This window comes from Cebidichthys violaceus, unplaced genomic scaffold (genome assembly GCF_023349555.1).
Source record: "Cebidichthys violaceus isolate CVI_PGR_0920_01 unplaced genomic scaffold, fCebVio1.0.p SCAF_30, whole genome shotgun sequence".
Lineage (NCBI taxonomy): Eukaryota > Metazoa > Chordata > Actinopteri > Perciformes > Stichaeidae > Cebidichthys > Cebidichthys violaceus.
This window is the reverse complement of record NW_027176484.1, coordinates 532034-557552: the sequence shown is the minus strand read 5'-3', so window position 1 is coordinate 557552 and position 25519 is coordinate 532034. Positions and strand designations below refer to the sequence as shown.

General features: G+C 44.7%; 2 protein-coding genes across 2 annotated transcripts; one reads left to right on the top strand and one right to left on the bottom strand.

The window, feature by feature from the left end:
* Positions 1-1005: 1005 nt before the first annotated feature.
* On the bottom strand, positions 1006-2190 carry cdkn1ca (cyclin dependent kinase inhibitor 1Ca). The gene is made up of 2 exons (XM_068724342.1): positions 1643-2190; positions 1006-1532 (listed from the first exon to the last, which is right to left on the bottom strand). Exons 1-2 carry the CDS (start codon positions 2076-2078, stop codon positions 1432-1434), a joined length of 537 nt encoding a protein of 178 aa, XP_068580443.1. The 5' UTR covers positions 2079-2190; the 3' UTR covers positions 1006-1431.
* Positions 2191-3529: 1339 nt separating this feature from the next.
* Positions 3530-25462, top strand: trpm5 (transient receptor potential cation channel, subfamily M, member 5). The gene is made up of 26 exons (XM_068724377.1): positions 3530-3570; positions 5706-5773; positions 6601-6757; positions 6864-7044; positions 7445-7617; positions 7722-7899; positions 9258-9322; positions 9756-9941; positions 10289-10388; positions 10665-10783; positions 11372-11719; positions 12586-12729; positions 16283-16406; positions 16583-16728; positions 17799-17911; positions 18049-18150; positions 18650-18908; positions 21787-21905; positions 22085-22217; positions 22928-23102; positions 23283-23451; positions 23557-23735; positions 23961-24093; positions 24820-24892; positions 24989-25079; positions 25203-25462. Exons 1-26 carry the CDS (start codon positions 3544-3546, stop codon positions 25331-25333), a joined length of 3693 nt encoding a protein of 1230 aa, XP_068580478.1. The 5' UTR covers positions 3530-3543; the 3' UTR covers positions 25334-25462.
* Positions 25463-25519: the final 57 nt, after the last annotated feature.

Sequence of the window (25519 nt, the reverse complement as noted above, 5' to 3'; positions counted from 1 at the left end):
AGACGCGCTCGCTCATGAGACCGAATTCATATTGAAAATGTAATACTTTCAAATTCTCTTCATAAATCCACAGTCGCATGAGTCTAGGGTCAGCTTTTTTTTTTTCATGCCAGTAATTTATCACAGCAGCTTTTTCATTAAGTGCTGGTCACTCTCACGATGAGGACTTTTGCTTTTAAAACCTGATATTGCACTTAAAACGACATTTATGGGGGGAAAAGAAGCAGTTGCCATGTTTAAAGGTGGAATATTCTGGACCCAGAGCAGTAATATAGCAGCAAAACAAGTATCGTATATATGTCAAGATAAAGTAGCGTAATGTCTACCATGAGCAGAGATGAAGTTGCTTTCCCTCTGGTGCGAGTTGTTATCAGAGCTTCTCAGAGCTGCGTTGACGGCGTTGTTGCAGAAGCGTAGCACTTTTGCCGTTGCTAGCACTGTTAGCACCGTTAGCACCGTTAGCACCGTTAGCTGCAAGCCGCCGGCTCAGCGGTCGTCACGTTGACAGCCGTGTGGAGACAATAGAAATGCTCCCGATCTCGTATATATATATATAGCACCTTTAACATATGAAGGCAAGGCTGACGAGATGTTTTGTCTGTGTTTTGCACATAAACACTTTGTTCTGTATATTGCGGCTCAGTGTGTTTGCATCCTATCAGTATGTGCTGCAGGGTACAGCTCACTTGGAAGCTTCAGACGTAAAAGTCGTGGACCGTAGAATTGTGAGGCATTGTTTGGAGAACTGATGAAGCTTTTTTTTTTCTGAGCTATTTTGTCTCATTTTCCACAAGATAGGAAACTAAATTAAGATGCTATTAACGTTCCATCACGACTGAATAAACCACTTTGATGGCTGGTGGTTGCAGAAATTAAATCAAGGAAATTCATTTGGACTACTGATTATATGAAGTGTTTCAACGTGCTATATCTGAAAACGGGAAACGATTCTCCGAGGAGTCATCAGCAAATATAATAGTCACGCAATCAGAAGTAGAATTAGTGTCACAGATTAAACGGTTTATTAAAATTGCAACATTTGTAGTCATTCACAATCTCAGTGCATTTAGGCAGACATGACCAGGACGAGACAGTGCTTTTCTATGAAGTTAACAGAAGTCCACCGACAAGGCTGACAAAGAGATGACACATACAGAAACAAACATGTTCAGTCATCAAAGAGAAAAAAATATATAAATAAACATATACTTGGAAAAATGATCAATGAAAGCAATGCAAAGACTAAATTAAATTAAAGTCCATAAATAGAATAAATAACATATAATGGTATAATTTAACCCCCGGTTGACAAATGCTAAAACTGGCAATAATGAGATAAAATAAAATAGCATAAAATACAATCCTTTGGTGCAGTGAAGAGGCCTTGGTCCAGTCCATAATAGAGTAAATAGTCCATTTTCAGCAGCGTGTTCACCGTATTGTTTTGCATGAAGCTCCTTCACTGGAACTTGTGTGGAAAGGATTCAGGATGCTCTTGGTTTCTGTCGTCCTCCTTCTCTTTGCGAAAAAATCTGCCAAGAAAAGAAAAAGAAAATATTTACTCACTTCATATATATTTGTTTTTAATTGTTTAAAACAACTAACAGACTCAACATGGATCTGTAAGACTTGTGTTCCTCACCTGTGATTCGTGCGTTGCTTCCGGGCTTTGCTGCCGCTTTTGAGAGCGTCCTCTTCCTCCGGACGGGCGTCGCTGCGGCGGGACACTTGCGCGTGTTGGAGACGCTGGAGCGGTTCTCCTGGTCGGTCCCCACGCTGTCCTCGCGGTCGCTCAGCCCGTCCTCCTCCTCCTCTTCCTCCTCCCCGGCGCGTGGAGAGCAGAACTGTGCGGACTCCTGATAGACGGCCGCGGCGCAGTCTGCGGGTATTTCCTCCCACTGGAACCCGCCGGACTGCGGCGTCTCCGTCAGGAAGTTAAAGTTCCAGCGGCGGCCGTCCTGCTCCGCGATCTCCCGCAGCTTCAGCGTCAAGTCCCGGCGCAGCTGATCGTGGTCCACCGGGCCGAACAGACTCCTGCAGACCGACTCTCTGCGCCCGATGGGATCCATGCTCTGCATGCCTCTGGTGGAGTTTTGGTTTGGGGGAAAAAGTCGCTTTGGGGTGTAGTTTCAGCTGTTGCTGTTCTAGGCTCTGGAGATCGCATTGCCGTCGGGGCCATTTAAGGGCTGCAGGGCGCACGATGTCCTGTTTGTACACAAAGAGCGGAGGCTGCTGATTGGCTGCATAAGGGGAGAGGGGCGGAATTCCTCCATTGTGTGATGAAGACCACCGATACCGTCAATCACAGTCCCCCCCGTTTCATGTGGAATACTTTGTGTAATGTTGTGATAAAGTCGTTCTGTCCTACTTTTCCATTCGAATGACCACAAGCCGATTAGCACAATCCTCAAAACAACCCAGGAGTTGCAGTCATATCACTTCTGTTTATGTACATAATGGATTTTTTTTAATGAATGAAAACATGCAGCAGTTTCAGCCTCCAGGGAACAGTGATTAGTGGCCACTACAGGCGCTTCTCCCTAGAGGCCATAGAGACAAAAGTGTGTTTGTCAAAATGAGGTAGAAAGTCCCGTATAAGGTCTGAAACGAGCTATAGTTTACGCTGCATGTAGGTCAAGATTACAGTAATTAAATCCTCGCTTTAATTGCTTTTGTTTTTACCCAGTGAAAGAAGAGTGTCCCCCACAGATTAGAGTAGTCCTGATTTTTTTACAATTGCTTTAGAAACACAATCAATTCCGCTACTATATGCTAATTACATTATAACGACTGCTTGATTAAACTGTTATGGTTAGTTTTTTTATTTTCTCAGAGGAAGCCTATGTTCTCACTCACACAGTTAACCACCTTCACAAGGTCTTTTTATGCAGTAGCTTATCAGGGTTGTGGCTCATGTTGCCAGCTATGTATAGCTGGCAACATGAGCCACAACCCTGATAAGCTTTATTTGCTGTAATGATGGCTGAGTAAAGAACGTAAAGCATACAGAGCTACTTCTTCAACCGACGCGCTATGATGGAGCGCGATAATCTGATATTCATCGGACAATTACGTCGACATATATTACACATATTTGTCTCCATTCAGCTCGTATTAAATATTGCAAAGCGGTCAAATAGACAGAATGCGGGTCGACGCTAGAGCTCATAGGGAGAGTTACACTTTAAAGAAAAACAAAAAAGTGCTAATCTGTTTCACATTGTGCCATTTTAAAATGTGGACCCATGAACGCGCCAGCAGTACGTAAAATAAATAGACACAGTAAAGTCATTGAATTAAAAGCTTGGAGTATGTGGTGCTGATGAGAGCAATTTGCAGCGGCTGACCGACATGCAAAGCAACGGTTGCGCGGCAGTGTCTGGGATTGGCCCGAAAAAAGGAAGGAGAGCCACACCCTTTGCGCCGCTTCCTGATCGGCCAGGTATAGTCCACCCCCACCCCCCCCCCCACCCCACCACCCCCCTCAGCCCTCTTACAGGTGTGGTTCAGCAGGAGGACGGGAGAGGAACATTCATTCGAGCCATGCAGGACAGACAAGGCACACCTCTGGTGAGTATGGACAGTGTGGGCTTTTCCTTCTGTTAATCACCGTGGGGACGTCTACGTTTGGCAATGAAAAGATTATTTATGGTTAAGGTGTAATATTCGTACCCGGTGGCCAACGTTTTTTCACACAAAACAGTGTGTCTGTTAATGATACACACGGGCTCACATCCAGCCTACATTGTATGTCAAGGGTGATAAAGCAATATGGGGAAATCATTCTATGATTTGTGTGTTGTGTAATGGAAAATAGTTTATGATTTCATATCTTGAGGATGTAATTACGGTTTGACTTTGAAGATGGGAGCAGAAGTTGTGGGTTGCATCGTTTTCTGAGCCATAACAACCTACAGATGCAGCTATGCACCCACAGTATTATAAAAAAAAAAAAATGTATTTGTTATATTTCTCCCCTAAGCTATCCTTATTTCACTCATCATTCTGTGTGCAATATCTGCTCTATTTTGGTTTATTAAAGTGAAAGATGCATTGTTCTACCCGCGATACTATTACTTCAAGTGATGTAAAATGTTGACATTCAAAAACAAAATATTGATTTTGAAACAGAGTATTGCTTTTTCTCTCATGAACACATTAAATTTAATAGAGGTTTCGACATGAGTCTGAAGGGGGTTTGCTGGGCCCAACAGCTACACAAATACTCTCACACACACGGTAGCTGTGTGACTGCAGTAAATCGATTAGGACATCCCAGATCATCATCTTGTCTGCTCCAGAAAAGACAAGTTCATTATGTCCGACTTCAAGCAAGATGTAAAGTGTGTGTGTGTGTGTGTGTGTGTGTGTGTGTGTGTGTGTGTCCGTGATATTAGTGCATGCAGCCAAGTTACTTCAGATTTGCGGGTAAAACGTTGTTCATTCTCATTTAAAGGGACCATAATTATTTCCGTTTGTATCGCGGCAAAATGTTTACATATTTATAACGTTAAAGTAAGAATTATCCATTTTCGAAAGAAACAAAAAAGAGTATTTGAGGTAAACGAACGGCCAGTAGGTGAAAGAATGGGTGCCTTCAGTTCCACTGCAGTATGTGGAGGTCCCCTCTTTGATAGGTAGACGTCACTAGGATGCAAGTCCCCTCTTGGCAATCTCTTTTTTAAAAAAAAAAAAAAAAGAAAACACATTTGCAGATATACTCTGTCAAAAGACCTTAAAAGGTGAAGTGACCAGAAACTGAAGTCCACAGGCTGTAGTGGTTTGACGGTCCACTGTTGGTCATGTAGGAATGTATGTGTGTGTGTGTGAGGGTGTCTATGGCCGTACCTTTGCATGCAAATCGTCCTGTTTGCATACCCAATAGTCTTTTCCCTCCCAGATCCAGACCTATAGTCAAATAAAGGCCTCTGCAACAAGCTGCTCACTTACATTAGAACAGATGGCTCAACACAAATTGACTCTCGGTGTGTGCGTGCGTGCGTGTGTGTGTGTGTGTGTGTGTGTGTGTGTGTGGGTGTGTGTGTGTGTGTGCGTGTTAATCGTTGCACCGCAATTCGACACTGTTCTTGCCCAGAGAGGCTCTTTGTCAAAGAAATGTGCGCTTGTGCTGCATTTTTTTTTTTTTTTGTTGTTCTCATCATCTTCCACAAACAGCCCACGCAAATAAGGCTGGCTGATAAAAGTCTGTGTTCACTCAGGCAAACGTATTATCTTATCAATAATGAATGAGTTTCCTTTCTGAACTCAGTGTCAGTTATTATACGAATATACGCATTCAGAGATAAACAGACTGTTGCTGTTTTCATTGTGAAACAATAACTACATACGAACCAGGTCATAATGTCAAAAGCAGATTCCAGAGTGCTAAATAAAAACCTAAATACGTTATTGTCATTTAGACAAAACACCCGAGGCGCTTTCCATTTAGAGATTCTGGTGAGAAGCCCACAGTATTGTGGCCCAGTTTTCTTGTTTTCATGTCTATGACTGACAGTGTTTTGTGAATTTCTAGTTCAAGCGTCGCGCAGGAAGCGCTTTGCATACGAAGCGAGGATGAAAATTCTGCCAACTTTGCATTGACCACAAGTATTTCTAAGAGCCTTTCCCCTCCGTGAAAAGAGTGGCGAGCGAGTCATAATGGATTCAGAGGGGAAAAGTCTGTCTGTGAATTTGTTTGTTTACAGGGGACGCTGCAGCCGCAGACGCGATGTCTGCGATGTGGGGACCCGCTGGAGTGGTCGGAGGAGCACAGGTGTGTGGTGGCGTGGAAGTCGAAGACAACGCGAACAGATGCAGTAGTCTGTTCCATTACATTCCTGACAACCGGCAGAAGCTCTTATCTCAGAATTAATTACGGCGCTGTTAAGTGTTCGAGATAAAGACATCACCATCAGATCATTTGCAAGCAATCAGATCAGACTTGCAGCTATCAGGCCATAAATGTAAGAGGTGCTACGAGGAAGCAAACGTTTGCGGCGGACTAAGAAGCCTTAACTAATTCCAAGTATAGTTTTCAGTTTAAATTATTAACGAGTAGAATAAAATGCTTTCTGTTGAACACTAAGCGTGAAAAAAAAAGAAGCAAAGCGCTGCATTCTTGATACAGCAGATTACGGACAAAGCAGCCGAACCGTGAAGGACACCGGCGCTCCTGATGCGGACGCTAGAGGGCGCTTCGGTATCAAACGCCGGGACAAAGCGTCGGTATTTGACGCGAACGGGCTGATTGTGTGTGTAGAATATTAATCCACCTCTGCGTCTGGATCTGCGTTAATATTCTATCGTGAAGCTGTAAATACAAAATCCAGAGCATTTCTATTCTCTCCAATAGCCGGCGGCTCGCAGCTAACGGTGCTAACAGCGCTAACTATACAAACGACGCGCTACGTTTCCGCGGGACGTCGTTATCGGCTGCGACCAGTGCACTAAAAGGCTCTTGTGTCCGGCCCGGCGATGTGAGCAAAGCCCAGAGAAGCTCGCATTAAACCACACACAGAGATCATGCTACAGCTATTGTGTGTTGGTAGAAAGGACTGTGTGGTGCAATACACACATCCACTGAATGCGTGTTTCTCCCAGTGTCCTGTTGGGCTGTTCCTGCTGCTCCACGGTGGATGAGACGCTGGAGAACGTAGCCAGAGGCCTTGCCAGCAGAATGAAGAAGGAGAAGAGCCACTGGGCATCGGGAAGAGTGGGCGACATCGACTTCGTTGGCTCTACAAAGACGAGAGGAAAGGTGAAAACCAACAAAAGCTGAAGGTTCTACAACCGCATTGGGAGAGTTTGCAGAATAGATCTTTTTACGAGAATATTGACCTTTCGAATCGTCTCTCTATTTCCAGTTCGTGAGGGTGCGCAGCGACACCGACCCAGTGCTGATCTACCAGATGTTGACGGAGGAGTGGGGCCTCGCTCCCCCGCACCTGGTGGTGGCGCTGGTGGGCGGCGATGAGCTGACTCAGATGAAGCCCTGGCTCAGGGACATTTTAAGAAAAGGACTTGTGAAGGCTGCGCAGAGCACAGGTGATCATCAGCGGGCCGAACATGGCCTCGGCTTTTGAAATCGGCAGCCAATGACGGCGAATGTGCTCTCTGTCGCCCTCTGTTGGCTGGTGGAAGAATCACCAAGAGGAAATCCTATCTGTTATTGAGATGTGGGAAGTCGTAATACATTTTTTCAATGTGTTTCTTAATTGCATGATGAGTAAAATATTGTAATGACTTTCAGGACTAGCACAGACTGATTTATAACCATTTAGGCAGTAACCTAATCTGCAGAATTAATAGGCCAGCTCTTTATAAGGAATCCAGAACACAGCTCTCTGGTTACATTGAAGAAACTCGCTTCTACTTCCTACTACAAAGTGCACACAAAAATTGACCACATGCACACACAAAATACAACCGCTAATGTGTTCTTCAGGGGCGTGGATTCTGACTAATGGCCTTCGCTTTGGCATCACCAAGCACTTGGGCCAGGCGGTGAGAGATCATTCGTTGGCCAGCACCTCCTCTAAAGTCCGCGTGGTGGCCATTGGCATCGCACCCTGGAACATGATCCACAACCGAGAGGCGCTCACCAGCAACTACCCCAAGGTTTCTGTTCGTACACGGGCGATACATAAACACAAATATTTACACCTCTCACAGCAGTGAGCTCATGCTGTCCTCTCGTCTTTCTGCTTGTTCCCGCCGTCAAGGCGGACGAGCCTGCCGAGTACAAGCCGCAGGATTTGCCTCATGGGTCGGTGTATTCCCTGGACAGCCACCATTCCCACTTTGTGCTGGTGGAGGAGGATCCCAACAGACCAGGAGCCACCAGTGAGATGAGGGTGAAGCTGCTCAAACACATCTCTCTTCAGCGCACCGGTTATGGAGGTAAAGCCCTTTTTCAGTCGTGAGAATCCTCAATAACAATACCAGAATTTAAAAATATTGAATGTTGAGGTCCTGCATTTACTTTTATAAATAAACAATACAAACAGTAAAATTCACTCAAATATTAAAAGTGGGAGTACTCATTTTATTTATAGATGCGTTAAGTATTATTTCTCCGTCGAGCTGTTCGTAGTACAGGCGGCTGCTTCATATACCGTTAAATAAAGCCCGCTTCATATTTTATGACCTTTTTTCATATGGCTCGCTGTAAAATCATAAGCCTCGAAATACATCATAAAGTTCAGTAAAGGCACGTCTGCTGACTTTTTGCAATACGTCTGCAATTGACATTCTGTGTGTTGGGTATGCACTCTTTACCGCCCAAAGGGAGTAAATACATAAGATCGAAAAACAAACTGTCTCCCAAAGAACAGCGCGTGAGCAGAATCCCCAACATCGGCACTCCCACTCTTTTTTTCCTTTCTTTTTTTTTTTTTTTATCTTTTTTTTTGTCTTTCAACCACAAAATTAGCTCAGGTAGATAACTGGTGCTGCTTTGCAAGATTTAAGCAGTAATCCGAGGTGGATTTTTTTTACTTGTAAGCAAACGAAAAGTTGTGTTTGCGCTCATTAAAACACACTGCGTGTTCGCTTGAGGTCAGCGAACATTTGTAAAGCCATTCTTTTGAATAATGTAGTTTTTAAACGTAAAATAAATGTGTGCTCTTCTTCGGCTTCTCTGCCTTTGCTACTGGAGTCAGTGGAGTAGCATCAGGAATGTAAATTGTACTTAGTTTATGTACTTATTTTAAGCCCAACCATGTTGTTTTTCATGAACCCAATGAAGCGGCTGTGTTGAATTCACATCGTTAACCGCGTGTTCACTTGTGCGCTGGGCTACCCAGTGCGTTATAAAGTTTGTTTTTCTGGGAAACCCTGTCTTAGCACATGCACATATTGATATATTAGTTCCCAACCAATGAGTCGGGACCCCTCAAGATAAATATGAGGAGCTGTGAGAAACCCCCCAAAAAAACCAACTACAGTTTCAAATGGTTCAAATGTAACAATTAGGAATAATCAGTCTGCTCACAACAAGGAGACAAAGAGAAACTGTGAATAAGATATTTGTCACCATATGGGAGGGAACCGCGAATGGGGGCCATCACCGCGCTGCAGAGTTTAGGAAAGTGACAGCTGAGGGGGAAGATGGTGTTCCTGACTGAGCTTGCTTTGCGGTTGACAGCAGATTGCCTATATGAACCATTTGCACAACAGCGGGATGTGGTGATAATTTTGAGACACTCTCGAGATGCACAGGATGTTATTATAGATGTGTTTTACTTTGGTGCGTTCAGGCGCAGGCAGTTTCGAGATCCCTGTTCTGTGTCTCTTGGTCCACGGGGAGCCCAGGATCCTGAAGGTGAGTTTCTTATTTCATTATGCCACTAGTTAGTTACTCAAGAACTTTCAAAGATGGGACCACAAAAGAGACCTTTTTTTGAGAGCATCTTTGTCACGTGAATGTGCACAATCAAACAGTGGCTTAGGCTTCGAGAATTAAGCACTGAATCAAATGGTTGGTTGTGCCACCTCCTGAAGTCGCGGGCCAAAGCCAGACTGAGGAATCAATTCTGTTTTCACAAAACTAATCTCTCGGGCTAGAAAAGCCTGTCATCGCCACCGAATTTGCATAAACAGAGCCACAAACGACGATTACGGCAATGCAGCTGATCGATACAACTCTTTGTTTGTGTTCGGTGGAGAAGCTGTTCGGTGCAACAAAAAAAAAAAAAACGAGGTGTGTTTTGCGAGTTTACCCAGCGAGAGTCAGAACACTGTGTTTCTGTCGGCAGAGGATGCACAAAGGCATTGGCAATTCGACACCGTGGCTGATCCTGGCAGGCTCGGGAGGCGTGGCCGACATGCTCGTCACGCTGATGAATAGGGGCTGCTGGGATGTGGACAGTGTTCACGAGCTGCTGCTGGACACCTTTCCGAATGCCCACCACGGCACAGACATCAGTAACTGGGTCAAGCTGGTGAGAGCGATGTGCAGTGCGCAGCGTGGAGGCAGGCACACACACACACACACACACACACACACACACATGCATCACGTTCGCGTTGCCAGAAAAATGGGGCACACTGGGGAAGATTGTGAGGGAAGCTGGTGTGGGATTTTCATCCTTATCTTCAAAATGTGTTTGTGATGACCTAATTTAGGATGTGATGGTGGTGGGGTGAGGGGGAGGGGGGGGGGGGGGATAATAATTGATGTTTGTTTTTTCAAGCTGACGTAGACAATGAAGGGATTGTAATTGTGAATAAACAATGCATTATCAAACGAGGTATTAGTGATAACCGACTCTGTCAACCTGCCGATCAGATCCAGAAGATCCTTGATCACGGGCATCTCCTAACCGTCCACGACCCTGAACAGGAGAGCGCCGAGCTGGACACGGTCATCCTCAAAGCTCTAGTCAAGGGTAAAGTACCTTGTGAGAGATATGTTGTCGAGAAACTTGCAATTTCTTTCGGGCTGTACAATTACTCCAAAGGTGTCTTAACTTAAAAGCTGCATGGAGAGAGAGAGAGAGAGAGAGAGAGAGAGAGAGAGAGAGAGCTTTGACATTTCGAGCACTTTATAGATTGTTGACATCATGTATGTTGTGTGTCTGTGTGTGTATGTGTGTGTGTGTGTGTGTGTGTGTGTGTGTGTGTGTGTGTGTGTGTGTGTGTGTGTGTGTGTGTGTGTGTATCAGCCTGTAAGAGCCAAAGCCAGGAAGCCCAAGACTTCCTTGACGAGCTGAAGCTGGCTGTGGCCTGGAACCGCGTGGACATCGCCAAGAGTGACATCTTTAATGGGGATGTGGAGTGGAAGGTGAGACGTTTTGAGAGGAGGTTTGCAATCAAACTTCGTCTTATATTCAGTGGGATTGACTCGCTTTTGGAGCCAGCCTCAAGAGGCCATTTGAGGAACTGCAGTTGTGGGCATTAATGTTGGCCTTCATTTTGCAGCAACGTAGGTTGCCGCTTGATGAACACAAATGTCAACCGTGATGGTGGCCCAAGAGAATCAGGAGATCATCAAATTTCAGTCAAATCAATCATCAAATTTCAGTCGGGTTCATCCTCTGGGGACCATGGATGCCTGTACAAAACTGAACAACCCACCCGATAGTTTCTGAGATAGCTCTGTCTGGACCAATCAACAGATAATCTGATCAACCTACTGACTAATTTCCATCTCTTGAGCTTTGCAGCTGGCGTGCTTACATTTGTATTCAATCAATATGGTAGGGACTTATTGACCAGTGACTCATTAGATGGTGCACAAATATGTGTGGTAAGCCAGTGTCCATTACAGTAAAGGAGAAAACAGCCTCACTATTATGAAGGCCTTTCCACATGAAGTAAAGAGGACTGTTGCTTCACGAGTCTTTGTAACAAAGACGCTCGATCTTTACAGGCATGCGACCTTGAAGAGGTGATGATGGACGCGCTGATCAATGACAAACCCGACTTTGTGCGCCTCTTCGTGGACAACGGCGTGAACCTGGGCGAGTTCCTTACCTACGGTCGTCTGCAGGAGCTCTACTGGTCCGTGTCGGAGAAGAGCCTCTTCCACAACCTGCTCCTCAAAAAGTACGAGGAGAAGCAGCTTCTGCTCGGAGCTGGAAGGGCGCCCGGTCCACCTGGGCACCATCCGCCCGAGCAAGGGGAGCGGAAACCCCGCTTCACCCTCTACGAGGTCGCCAAAGTGCTGAAAGACTTCCTCCACGACTCCTGCAAAGGCTTTTACCAAAAGATTCCCACAGTGAGTGATTCGCTCTGTCTCGAAAGTTCCAGTAAATCATATATATATATATATATATATATATATATATATATATATACACTGCACTGAATAAGAGATCCTTTCAACTGATGGATGAAGGTCCACTTTGTATTTATTGTATCCTTTTTTGGCTTGTGATATCTTAAAATGAAGCAATGTCTACGGTATTTCTGCTATCTTGTCACAGTTTGCGATCGTCTATGAGTTGTGAGCGGACAGTGATTGTCCCTTCGAACCCTCTCAGACGTTTTCATTTGAAACCGTTAAATGCCTGAAAGATGCACGACAGTCTACGGACTTGACTTTCTGGAAATCTTTAATGTTGTCCTCATCCTGTAGGGTTACGACATATAGTCTAACCAACAAAGTTGTCGCAATTCATAGGTAATTCTAGTAAAAACTAGAAGATGATGTCCGAACGATTTTGTGTTTCCTGTCCTGTAATTGCAGAACGGGAAGAAATGGATCATCGCACACCAAACCTGCTTTCACACCCTAGGAAATCTCATCTAAATTTACCCTCTGGATGCGCAGTTAATTACCCATCTCTGGATGTTGTTAGCACTGTATCAAGCTGTTAAAAAGAAATTATAGCTCAGATCATGACTTAAAATAAAATTGCTTCTTGGCAGAGGGTCCGTCCGCTCAGCCTGTTTCATTTTTTTTTAAATACCTACATCTCTTGTAGACAGGCAGATGAAGTCATTTGTTTTGCAATAATGACCATAGACGTGATATGTGCAATAGATTTTATGACTCATGTAATAACTGCACGCTCCTGTAAACAGCGTGCAGCTACTCGGTTTTGCTATACATATTTAATAAAGTGTGTGCGCTCGCTCTAGGAGAAGCCGGCGAAGGGCCGACTGTTCCACACCCAGAAGAACCTGGCGGAGTTCGAGGAGCGCTGCGAACATCCTTGGAGAGACCTCTTCCTCTGGGCCGTCCTTCAGAACCGACAGCAGATGGCCAACTACTTTTGGGCTATGGTCAGTCTTGTCTTGCTTCTTTATTCGCTTCAGCTCCCGGCTAATGCAAATCTCAGCTCTGTGTGGTTCGATCGATGAAAGCCCCCAAATGTGCCTGGCATTGGCAAACACTCTTCAAACCAAATTGAAGCGAGTTAAATGATGCTGTGCTAGTTTGTATTCTAGATTCAGGGGGGGGGGGGGCAAGAGTGATGTGGGCCAACGCAGCACAGGTGCAGGTCAGTCCTGCCGTATGAAAATGCCACCCCAGATAAAAGAGCACTACAAACGGCATATTTATGAAGAACCCAGGTGAACTAAAAAGCTATCTTATCTCCAGGAACATTAGTCAAATGAAGGTCATGCTGCTTCATGAGGCAGCGTATTCAACGGGCTGTGAGGCAGCGCCGGCCTATCTAAAGTCCTGACGAATGCGAAATATATCCTGACATTGGATTGATGCACTATGAGTGGTTTAAAAGACACCAATCAATGATAATTGCTCTTTGTTTTTAAACGTCTCTTCAAGGCACCTTTCATTTCCTTATTGCCCTTCCCCGAACTGAGGGAACCAATTATTGTAATCTCACAAGCGGTCACCCTCATGTGCTCCTTTCCTGCGTCTTATTTCAAACATTATCTGAAATTATGGTAATTGCATTGAGTGTGTGTGTGTGTGTACAACCCCCACTGCAGATCCCCCCCACACACACACACACACTCACACTGCATCATTTGCATTCATAATTTCATTGTTTGAAGTATCTCTCGTGGTGAAAGCCACATCACAAGTATCCTTGCAGGCTGGCTTATGCTAGCGAAATACCCCCATTTATAAATGAACCCAAGAGGAACATTGACGGCGCGATGCATAGGAATATTGATCATTTGAATAAAGAGGGTTGAGGTCCACCCCGCTAAGTGTAGCTTCAAATGGAGAGCCCTCCGTTTTAGTATGTTGCTCTTCATTTATATGTCACGTTAGTCCTCTAAAAAGGTTTCTTCTTCAAGGTATATGGCCATTAAAGGGGACATATCATGCTCATTTTCACATTCATACTTGTCATTTGGGTTTCTACTAGAACATGTTTACATGCTTTAATGTATAAAAAAACACTTTATTTATCTCTTACCGTCTGTCTGAATATACCTGTATCTCACTCTCTGTCTGAAACGCTCCGTTTTAGCTCCTGTCTCTTTAAAACCCTGCTTCCTGAAAAAGCCCAGTTTGCTCTGATTGGTTTGTGAGATAAATATGGGGCACCTTATGTGAAGGGTAGTTTTCAAACTGTGGTTGGTACATTCAAATGAGCACAACAGTTTGTGGGTTGGTAGGAACTCAAGACACCAAAATATATGTGCACAAGCAGTGAAAAAGTAAGTTGTTCTATATATGTCCCATTTAAAGGTTTGTATCACCTGTTGAAAATCACAATACAACAAACATAATCTACTAGAATGCCAATTGTTACCAGAAAGAACTGATTCTGATAAAGAATACAGTGATTATCACCCTCTTCTTTCTATCCTCATGCACATTTTTGACTGACCTGGAAACCAACCTGGCGTTACCCTAGGACCTAGGAGACAGCTAGCTTACTAAATGAACATCATGCTGTATTGAATGAAGACTCGAAACTAGCAACCGAGACCATAAACTCAAGTTTACAATGTTTACTGAAGTCATTTTTCTCATAGACTTCTATACAATCTGACTTCTTTTTTGCAACCAGAGGAGTCGCCCTCTGCTGGCCATTAGAGAGCATGCACATTTTTTAAGACACTTCCGCGTCGGCTTCACTACGGCAGAACATTTAGGTCAACACAAACAACAGTTATGTTTGCAGCTCGGTTAGCCTTAGTTTGTCTGTCAGCAGAAAAGGGAAAAAAGTATTGATCCGACATCGTTGAAACACATTAACACTTTCATTAAAGGTGCTAACGCAGAGTGGCAGCCATGAGCTAGCTATTGAAGCTCACCTCGTTCTCTAAACATTACTTCACTATATCTTTACATATATATATATATATATATATATATATATATATAGTGCTTCAGTGCTATAGCAATGCTCTGAATGTCGTGTAGAGAACTTTCGAGGGCATTTGTGCTGCACTCATGTGGTGTCGGAATAATCAGAATTTGTTCCCAACTAGGAGATGCCCCCTCAAGTCAGAACAACAATTCGCAAAACAGCTAACCTGTTGTTTAAACGCTCTGAGCAATACAATACAACACATCTTAGTTGTAGCACCCACCCATTTCGGAGGAATTACTTCCCAGCTTGGGAAACGGGACCAATCCGAGGAGCACGCGAATGCACCATTGTCTTCGCTCTAGTTTTTCTTATGAAATTGCTTCCAAATTCCTCCAGTGTCAGTGTGTTTGTGCCCGGCACAGACCTGCGGGTTTTTTAATCCTTGCTGGAGGGAACCGCGCGCTGCCTTTTCCCAAAACTGTTTTTCTGCTGGCAAACCTCAACTTCTGCTGCAGCTGACTGTCTGATATCGAGTGCTGTGGGGGGGGGGGGGGGGGGGGGGGGGGGACTTATTTGGCATTTCCACCATTTAAAGGAATCATTTGCTATTTCTTTTTCTACATCACACATGAAAAGATTGAATGTGAGGTTGACCATAAACTCAAGTTTACAATGTTTACTGAGGGAATGAATCAAGTGAGAAGTCATTTTTCTCATAGACTTCTATACAATCTGACTTCTTTTTTACAACCAGAGGAGTCGCCCCCTGCTGGCCATTAGAGAGCGTGCATGTTTTTTTTAAGACACTTCCGCGTCGGCTTCACTACGGCAGAACCGGAGGTTGCCGCCTGGTTGAAATGATAGTGCTCCCTTTGGAGGGAGACGGTATTCAACATAACACCGGGAGGGGACAGCCTGCCAACAACCCGTCGTCATCATATTTCAACAACAACAACAAAATGACATCTGCTAACATTTAGGTCAACACAAACAACAGTTATGTTTGCAGCACGGTTTGCCTTTTTCTCTGTTTGTCTGTCAGCAGAAAAGAGAAACAGGGGAGCAATAAGAAGGATGCATAAAACACATTAAAAAACTCATAAAAACCCATGGTTTGCTTTGAGAAATAGTGAGTCGAAAAAGTAAAGTATGCTTGAATCAGAGTAAACGGGAGAAAGAAAACACTGGCAAAGTCCTTTAGTCGCCGTAGTTTTTCTTCACCTCAACACCACTTTAGTCCTGTCCAAGGTGAGACGAGTCCACGAACAAACTTCAAAGCACACGGTTTGAACCCGCTCTCACACTCAAGCTGATTGACAGGTGAAGACAGGCTTAGAATGTTCTCTACTGCTGTTAAAGGTTTGTTCACATCAGTGCTGAAATGCAGTGAAAAGAGGTCTACAATTTCAAATACGGCCACTTGAGCGACACAGGAATGAATGCGTACATTTTATGCAAGTCGTGAATTATACACCATATGTGTGTACAAGTACTGCAGCCCGGTACGCGCAGCTTTTTCTAAAATTCTCGACTAGGTTCCTCAGATCCCGCTCTCAGACCCATTTCTTGGATCCAGCTCTCTTTTAATCCTTCAGGGCCCTGAGGCGGTTGCGGCAGCGCTGGCGGGTTGTAAGATTCTGAAAGAGATGGCACGACTGGAATCTGAGGCAGAGTCTGCACGCAGTATGAAGGAGGCGAAGTATGAGCAGTTCGCCCTTGGTGAGTATATAAACCTTTCCATGACAGTGTGATAAAAAAAAAAAAGAAAGGTACACTCCCTGACCTCAAACAACACAAAAAGAGGAAGGCAATGAAACATGAATCTGCAAATTCTTCAAATGTTGCCCGGAAGCGGTTTGACACTCACCGTGTGTCTACCGTTCTAATTGCGGCAGACGTCTTTGGAGAGTGCTACTCCAACAGTGAAGACAGGGCGTACGCTTTGTTAGTGAGAAGAACACACTGCTGGAGCAAATCTACGGTCCTCAACTTGGCCACTGAGGCAGATGCCAAAGCCTTCTTCGCCCACGATGGAGTCCAGGTAACGAGGACGCACGTCCAATACGCTCATTTGGCTCCGATTGAACTAATTATTGTGACGCATTTTAAAGGGGGACACGCGTCGCGTTCGTTTTCAGGTTCATACCTGCATTCTGGGTTTCTACTTGAACATGTTTACATGCTTTAATGTTAAAAAAAAACACTTTATTTTTCTTATACCGTCTGTCTGAATATACCTGTGTTCACTCTTTGTCTGAAACGCTCCGTTTAGTGCCTGTCTCTTTAAGAAAAGAACATGGTGCAGGTAGTTTAAGGTAAAGGGGGGGGGAGGAGCCAAATCTGCATGGCTTGTTGACAACATGTTTTCTGATCTAGCCCATAAAAAGCTGACTGGATTGTCTTGTTTAAAAGTTTTATGCGCACGCACTGACAACGACACGTCCCCTTTAACTTTCACCCGGAGCATTTCACTACGTCCTTCATTTTTGCCGCCTTATGTATCGAAACACCTTGTTGCCGCGCACTTCAGATCACATTAGATACTTATTTCACAGTCCTGTCGCTGGACTCCATTATCTATACAATTATAGAAAGACAGACGCCCTTGACGTTACAAAGTCAACATTGAGAGTTAATCGGTATTCAATGTCAGCAGGGAAAGGACGCTGTGCGGGCAACTATTATGTAAAGCTCACATTTGGTAAAAAAGAAAAAAACTTGGAAGCAGCGTAGTGTTTTAAGAGAAGGTGTATCTTTACTGGTGGTGGACAAAGACTGAGCATCAGGTGTCCCCTTTTTCATGAAAGCGACTCATCAGACGGCAACCAGACAACTGCAGAGATGGAAACGGTTCACACGTCTTATGAGATGGTTCATAGAGGAGGAGGGGGGGGGGGGGGGGGGGGATTAGCATTTTTCATCTGATAACCAGCTGGGATAACTCCCTGTTTGAGGCTGCCATGGATTTAGTCACAAGACTGAAAGGCAGAAATACTCAAAGGCAGCTGACTCCCTCTTGTGGTGAATTTCATTCAGATGTTAAGTTATCCCCCCCCCCCCCCCCCCCATGTCTGATGTTTAATGATTGGGAGCTGAACTTTTTAACGGCAGGCCCTCCTCACGAAGATTTGGTGGGGGGCGATGACGACGGACACGGCCATCTCCAAACTCGTGGCGTCTTTCTTCTGTCCGCCGCTCATCTGGACCAACCTCATTAAGTTCAGGTGATCCATTTTGAAGTGATTCTTCTTCTCAGCCGTGTAGGAATGCATCTTTCTGTTGTTGTTGTTGTTGTTGTTGTTGTTGTTGTTGTTGTCGTCGTCGTCGCGCGCACTGACTCGCTCTGTCACGCGCTCCTCAGCGACGAGGAACTCGATAACCGCAACAGCCGCGAGCAGTTCGTGGAGCTGGACAGTCTGGACACGGAAAAGGCTTTGCTGTTGACCGACGACGATGACCCTTTGTGAGTTCGCGCTTAAATAACACTCTAGTTTCTCATTTTTCTTCCTTTCTGCATTGTATACTGATGGTGAAGCTCAACTTTATTGTCCCCAAGTGAAAGCCAAGTTTAGACACACACAGACATGATAAAACACGTAAAACATTTAATAGAAATGAGTAAAAAAAAAACTCAACAAACCCAATCATTCAATTCAGTTTGATTTATTTTTGTATAGCCCAAAATCACAAATCACAAATTTGCCTCAGAGGGCTTTACAATCTGTACACATGCTCAACATTCTCTGTCCCGGGACCCTCACATCTGTACAGGAAAAACTCCCCCAAAAAACCCCCCAAAAAAAACCTTTAACTGGGAGAAGGAACCTTAGGGAGCAGCGGAGGGATTCCTTCCATCAATGGTTAAAACACCATCAAAACTCTTCCCATGGTCCAACGTTTAAATCAATATCTTGTAAGTTACATTTGTTGTGTCTTCTTCTGCTCTCTCGGTTTTCCAAAAGGGACTCGTCGCCCGGAGGTCCGGCGGCCCAGAGCTGTGCCTCGGTGTGGTGGCGCTTCCTGCTCCGCCGCTGGCGCCGCTTCTGGAGCGCCGCCGTCACCGTGTTCCTCGGCAACGTCATCATGTACTTCGCCTTCCTCTTCCTCTTCACCTACGTGCTCCTGCTGGACTTCCGGCCGCCGCCGCCCCTCGGCCCCGGACCCCAAGAGATAATGCTCTACTTCTGGGTCTTCACGCTGGTGCTGGAGGAAATCCGACAGGTGACCGGGCCGTAGCCACCGATTCTCGCTGGCGAATTTAAAAAAAAAAAAAAAATCCGGTTTTCGAACACATTTTGAGTCCTCAGATCATTGTTTTGTGATGGATTTTTGTTGTTGTTGAGGATATCTATCCACTGCGGCTTTTGAAGATTTGCTTGCATGACAGCATTCAGGCCTGGAACGTCAGTGTGAATCGCTACAATAAGCTCATTCTCTCTGGGGGTTTTAAGGATTCATGAGGCTTTCACCTTTCCGCTCTGACTCCCTTCCCTGTGAGCCCTCCCTCCCTCCCTCCCTCCCTTCCTCTCTCCCTCCCTTGTGGCTCAAAGGCCCCAGATGGGACAGGCCTTGTTCTCTCTGCTCCCTTCCGAACAGAACCACGGCACAGGTTTCCAAAATAAAGAACCGCGGTGCCGCGGGGGGGGCCCTGTCGTGCTACCGAGCCCAAGGGGTGCACGGTTCTCCCCAAAGAACGACAATAGCACAGGGGGCCTCTGTTTCCCGCCATGCTTGTCATGAAGGTGACAGACTGTATGTTTTAAGGTTTTTTTTTAAATGTGACAGATGGGCTGGTTGTAAGGCTCGCTCTCACAAAGTAGTAAAAAAAAAACCGATATGTTGTTGCAGCAGTTGATAAATATATAGCAGGTATGGAGACATCACGTGCCGGTTGAGGCGCATTGTTCCAGACGATTTGTATAATGTCGGTCTGGGAGGTATTTTAGATAATCAGGGCTGATTCATAGTTATTCACACATGATTTATCACTGCCTTATGTTAAACCAACACCAATTCATCTGATGACATTTGATTAGTTTGCCCTCAGTCTCCAGCTCTGCACCTCTACGCCAAAGAAGCATTCCAGCTCTATTTGCAAATGATTTAATGCCGTGAAAAGGTCAGATATCATCAGCAAATAATGAGTCCAGACCCCCCCCCCCCCCCCCCACCCCACCCCACCCCACCCCTGCGGCTTTTATTAAAATATTCTTGGAGGGGAATTCTTTTCTCTTAAACACGCTGAAACAGAAAAGAGCTAGTTTTCACCCCCTTGTGGTGTTTGTCCTATTTTGTTGCATTACAACCTGGAATTTAAATGATGTTATGCATTGTACTTATAGAAATTAGTCCTTAAATGCTGCCAATTACCTTCAGAAGTCACATAATTAGTTAAATAAAGTCCAGCTGTGTGTGAGTGTCACATGGTCTCAGTCTATATATACACACCTGTTCTTATTAAAAGACAAAAGGAGCGCTCCAAACAGGCCAGGGACAAAAGTTCTGGTGAAGGGTTGGGCTTATTATTAAAAAGAAGTATCTGAAACTTCCCACAGAGCATCTCTAAATCCATTATTACAAAATAGACCGACTTTTTTTTGCGCCGTAACAAAACCTGTCAAAGGAGGAGCAATACTCTCGGCGGGCGAGGAGAACATTAATCAGAGAGGCAACAAAGAAGACCGAAGATAACCCTGAAGGAGCTGGAGGACATTGGACTATCTGTCCATGAGAGGAAAGCCATCGCTTAAATATTGAAACGATAAAACATGTTTGAAGTCTCCCTCATGCCTTTGAGTGAACTCCAGACATAAGATATATATATCTGTGTATGTGTGTATATACAGATATATCTGTGTGTGTGTGTGTGTGTGTGTGTGTGTGTGTGTGTGTGTGTGTGTGTGTGTGTGTGTGTGTGTGTGTGTGTGTGTGTGTGTGTGTGTGTGTGTGTGTGTGTGTGCATAGACTGGGGTCATGTACACACTTAGATCAGTGGACTTTAACTAATTGTATAAAGGTGGTTGGTAGCATCAGATCTTATTTAGGGGCTTCAGAACAAAACCACTTTTTCAGTTTCTTTTTATCTTTTACAATTTTAAAGTAATTCTTTGAATTTCACTTCACCAGTTTTGACCATTTTGTGTCGCTCCGTCACATGACAGCGACATACAAATCTATTTAAAGTCCAGGTTGTGATGCAACAAAATAGGAAAAACACCAAAGAGGGTAAACACTTTTACACGGCAACCGTGTAGCCGTTGCGATCGTGCCGCTGATTAGGACGACTGTGTCTCGCTCAGTGCTTTTGAGTGTTCGGTCATCATGGTGTCGGGCTTTATTGTAGTACTGCCGGGGGCTTACGCGGCAGTCTACCACTTTATGAACACGGCGTACTTCCCTTCAGCTTGTTCTCCGAACAACTGCCCCCATCGAGGGACCGAGCAGCCGCTCTAGATGCACTTACAGGTTCCCCCCTGTAAGTGCATCAAGGTTCCCCCCCCCCCCTGTTCAAACCACAGGAGACGACTCAACCTCGCGCTCTTAAGTGCAAGAGACATTTTACAGGAGTGACAATTTTGGGACACATGCAGGTGCTTCTGAAGAAGCGGGACCGGGTGTACCTGCTAACTCCTGTTTGGCCCCGCAGGGCGTGTCTGAATAGGACTCCAGCGCCAATAAAAATATTGGTGCTTTAAAGAAGAATTAATAAATATTTGCATATGAAGGGGAAAATGTACAGGACCACAGAACCTACATTTAGACACATCTTTGTTAAGTTATATTTATATTTCAGTCCCATGGCACAAAATATTATACTACCGTCCCAATATTTAAAAAAAAAAAAAATCATGGATAATATAATATCACTTTCTACCAAATGACTTATGGTAGAAAGTGATATTACACTTATTGGATATTGCACAGAATGTTGGATGAAAGAAATAGAACATAGAAATGAAAGCCAGACTTAATCTTGCAACGGGGAAAAAAAAAAAAATGTCACATCACACTTTTCCCAAATATAAAGTTGCTGGAAAATGACTTTTTATTTTTCAAAAATGTACCGATGATTATCGTAATCGTACGTTCTCTGACACAGAGCTTCTTCACGGACGAAGAGATGAGCATCTTGAAGAAGTTCAAACTGTACGTAGAGGACAACTGGAACAAGTGTGACATGGTCGCCATCTTGCTCTTCGTCGTCGGGGTTTCATGCAGGTAACTGGCGTTAAAGTGTCAACGATGACACTGCAGAAATACAACCTGACACGACTCTAGGTTTGTTGTTGTGATGGATTTAGAACGGAGCGTTGAAACAAAGGAGCGCTTGCATGAACGAATTACTGAATGGGAAGAAGGAATAAAGCAAACGGTTATCTTTTGTTCTCATTTCGCAGGATGGTTAAGGAGACGTATGAGGCGGGAAGGACGGTGCTGGCGATCGACTTCATGGTGTTCACTCTCCGTCTGATTCACATCTTTGCTATTCATAAGCAGCTGGGCCCCAAGATCATCATTGTGGAAAGAATGGTGAGCGGAAAACAAAAGCAGTATCACCCAAACATTGTAATTATGAACATTTTAAAGGGGACATGCCGTGCTCGTTTCCAGGTTCATGTTTGGATTTTGGATTTCTACTAGGACATGTTTACACGCTTTAATGTTTAAAAAAAACACTTAGTTTTTCTCATACTGTTCGTCTGAACATGTCTGCATTCACCCTCCGTCTGAAACGCTCTGTTTTAGCGCCTGTCTCTTTAAATTCCCCTTCCCAAAAACTGAGGCCTTTTAAGTGTTGCTCATGGGTATATAGATGAAGACAATGACTACGTTTACATGTACACTTGTATTCCACTATTATATGGCAATAATCTTTTCCGATTAAGACATGTGGAATATGCTTATAATCATTTTTTTTCCACATTATTTGGACATTACGGTCAGCTCCGTGCGTTTTTACAGTTATCCAACAACACCAACAGTTTGCTGAGACGCACGTCCAAAAGAAAAGCCCACATTTCTGGTCGTAAAGGACTCGGATATAAACAGGTTTTTCAGACACGCTCGCATATCTCAACGCCGTCCTTTTCAAGAAGGTGGGTGAAGGAATGAAAGACGAAGGCTGCGTTCGCACAACCAAACACGTTAATTAGAGTACAAAAGGCGGGATGTACATGTAAACGTAGTCAATGCAGACCTTGTGTAGTGCATTGAGAACATGTTTTTCTCTCTTTTAACAGATGAAGGACGTTTTCTTCTTCCTTTTTTTCCTGAGTGTGTGGATGATCGCGTACGGCGTCGCCACCCAGGCTCTTCTCCACCCCAACGACCCGAGGATCGACTGGGTGTTCCGCCGGGCCTTGTACCGCCCTTACCTGCACATTTTTGGCCAGATCCCCCTGGAGGAAATAGACGGTAAATTTACAGCAGACGTTCATTTCTGCAACTTTTCTTTCTTTTTTTTAAACGGGTGTTCATCCACGAATGCGCAGCGTGACTCTCGTGTTTTCGTAATCATCTATGCGATCAGCCGATGCTTACCGTCGGCCCAATTTTTGTCTTCTGATCTAATTTTCTTCATTTAACGGAGTACAGCTGCTCGCATGCCTGAAATCAACTGCACCGATGACTCGGAGGAGATCATCATGGGCCTGCGTCCGCCGTGTCCCAACATCTACGCCAACTGGCTGGTCATCCTGCTGCTGGTCATCTTCCTTCTCGTCACCAACGTCCTGCTGCTGAACCTGCTCATTGCCATGTTCAGGTCAGAGGCGGGAAATCCAGAAAAACCCTCCACGTGTTTTGACGACACGCGTTGACACATGCTAGCTGCTTCTTTGTAAGTAAAATTGCCATTTGCCATTTGCAGCTACACATTCCAGGTCGTGCAGGGCAACACGGACATCTTCTGGAAGTTCCAGAGGTACAACCTGATCGTGGAGTACCACAGCCGCCCGGCGCTGGCCCCGCCCTTCATCATCATCAGCCACCTCTCCCAGCTCCTCCTCAGCCTGGTCAAACAGCCCGCGTCCAAGCAGGAGCATCTCGGTATGAAGGTTCTATCTATACTTCCATTAGGAAGCCATTCTACTTCATTACAAGGAGATTTAGAACCGGTTCACTGTGGCTTATCGGGCTAAATTAAAACTGAAAAGAAATACTGGAAAACAAGCTGTGTGTTTATCTATTCTCCATGCATGGGCATATTGCCTGTTGCTTAATTGGTTATTAGACGGCCTGTGTGTGTGTGTGTGTGTGTGTGTGTTTTGCTAGAGAGGGAGCTGCCGGCGGGGCTAGACCAGAGGCTGATAACATGGGAGACGGTGCAGAAAGAGAACTACCTGGCCAAACTGGAGCGCCAGCATTGGGAGAGCAGTGAAGAGAGACTCAAGAGCACCTCCTCGAAGTAACGGTTGTTTTTGTAAAAATCTGTAAACTCTCATATGGTAGGAGATGCTCCTCTTAGCAAACGGGCTCTGATAACACCGCTGGACACTGTACCAGACTGTATGTGAAGAGCGGAGGTAGTCACCGTGACGTCACCCAATCGGTTTGACCAGTTTTTTTGGGCCGTCGTCGTCTTACTTGGAGCAAAGTACGACCGGTTGTTGAATAAAGATTTAAAAACCCAAACTTTAAAAATGAACTTTAATGACAACAAAACACACACAATGAAAGGGTTAGATTCCAAAAACAAAAACACAGACAACTCCCAGAACAGACAATGCCGTGTTAGTGACCTGTCAATCACAGTAAGCCCCGCCCCTAAAGCGTCCCCTGCTTTATGGTCTGTTTGACTCTAAATGGACCATAATGTACTAAATGAACATCATGCTGTATTGAAGAAGACTTGAAACTAGAGATTGAGACCATAAACTCATGTTCACAATGTTTACTGAGGTGACAGGTAGGGTCATGTTCCTCATTCTATACGATCAGACGATCCGGAGTCGCCCCCTGCTGGTCAGTAGAGAGAATGCAGGTTTAAGGCACTTCAGCATTGGCTTCACTTTTCAGATCCAGAGGTTTCCCTCCCCTCCCCCTGAACACATGCATGTAACTTCTGCCCCTAAGTTGTAAAGAAGAAAAAGAAGATGATTGCAGCATTGAATATGTCTCGTTTGTGACCAAGGGTTCAGAGCTTGCTGAGGATTGTCGGTGGCTTCAAGGACCAAGAGAAGCGACTGGTATCCATGGAGGCTCAGGTAAATCTGAGAAAAGTGTGACAGCCCCGTGTGAGCCATAATGAAGATGCCTATTGCTATTTCATAAACCCTCGGGTCATTTCTGCCGGTGTCTAGGTCCGATATTGCGGAGAGGTGTTGTCCTGGATGGCGGAGTGCTTTGCTCAAAGCACACTCAAGTGCGGGAAAGAAGCTCCGAGAGCTCCAGGTGAGTCAGACAATCTGATAATCACATAAATACTGTTCTCTTCTAACGGTAATATACTGTGATTAATACTCTTGCACTGCCGTGTGTATTTTGGCCTCACTAAACGTCAATGTGACATTTCAGCGTCTCTAAGCTGCACCAGGGACGCACCTCAAAGTCCACTAGAGAGAGACGTCAAACCAGAAGAGGATGAAGCCAGACCAGGTCACTCGGGATACGGAGCTAACAAAAAATTCCCGTACATTGATGAATAAAACGGTAACTGGTAGCACGCAGACAGCTATTTATGACACTATATGTACGATTTTTTTGAATATTTTGAGCTATAATGATAGGGGGAGGGGAAATTGATTTTAATAGACTTTAAATTAATAAAATGTTTTCTCAGGTGTTGTGGGGACGTTTGTTATACATCTTAATAAACAAATTCACTGAATCCC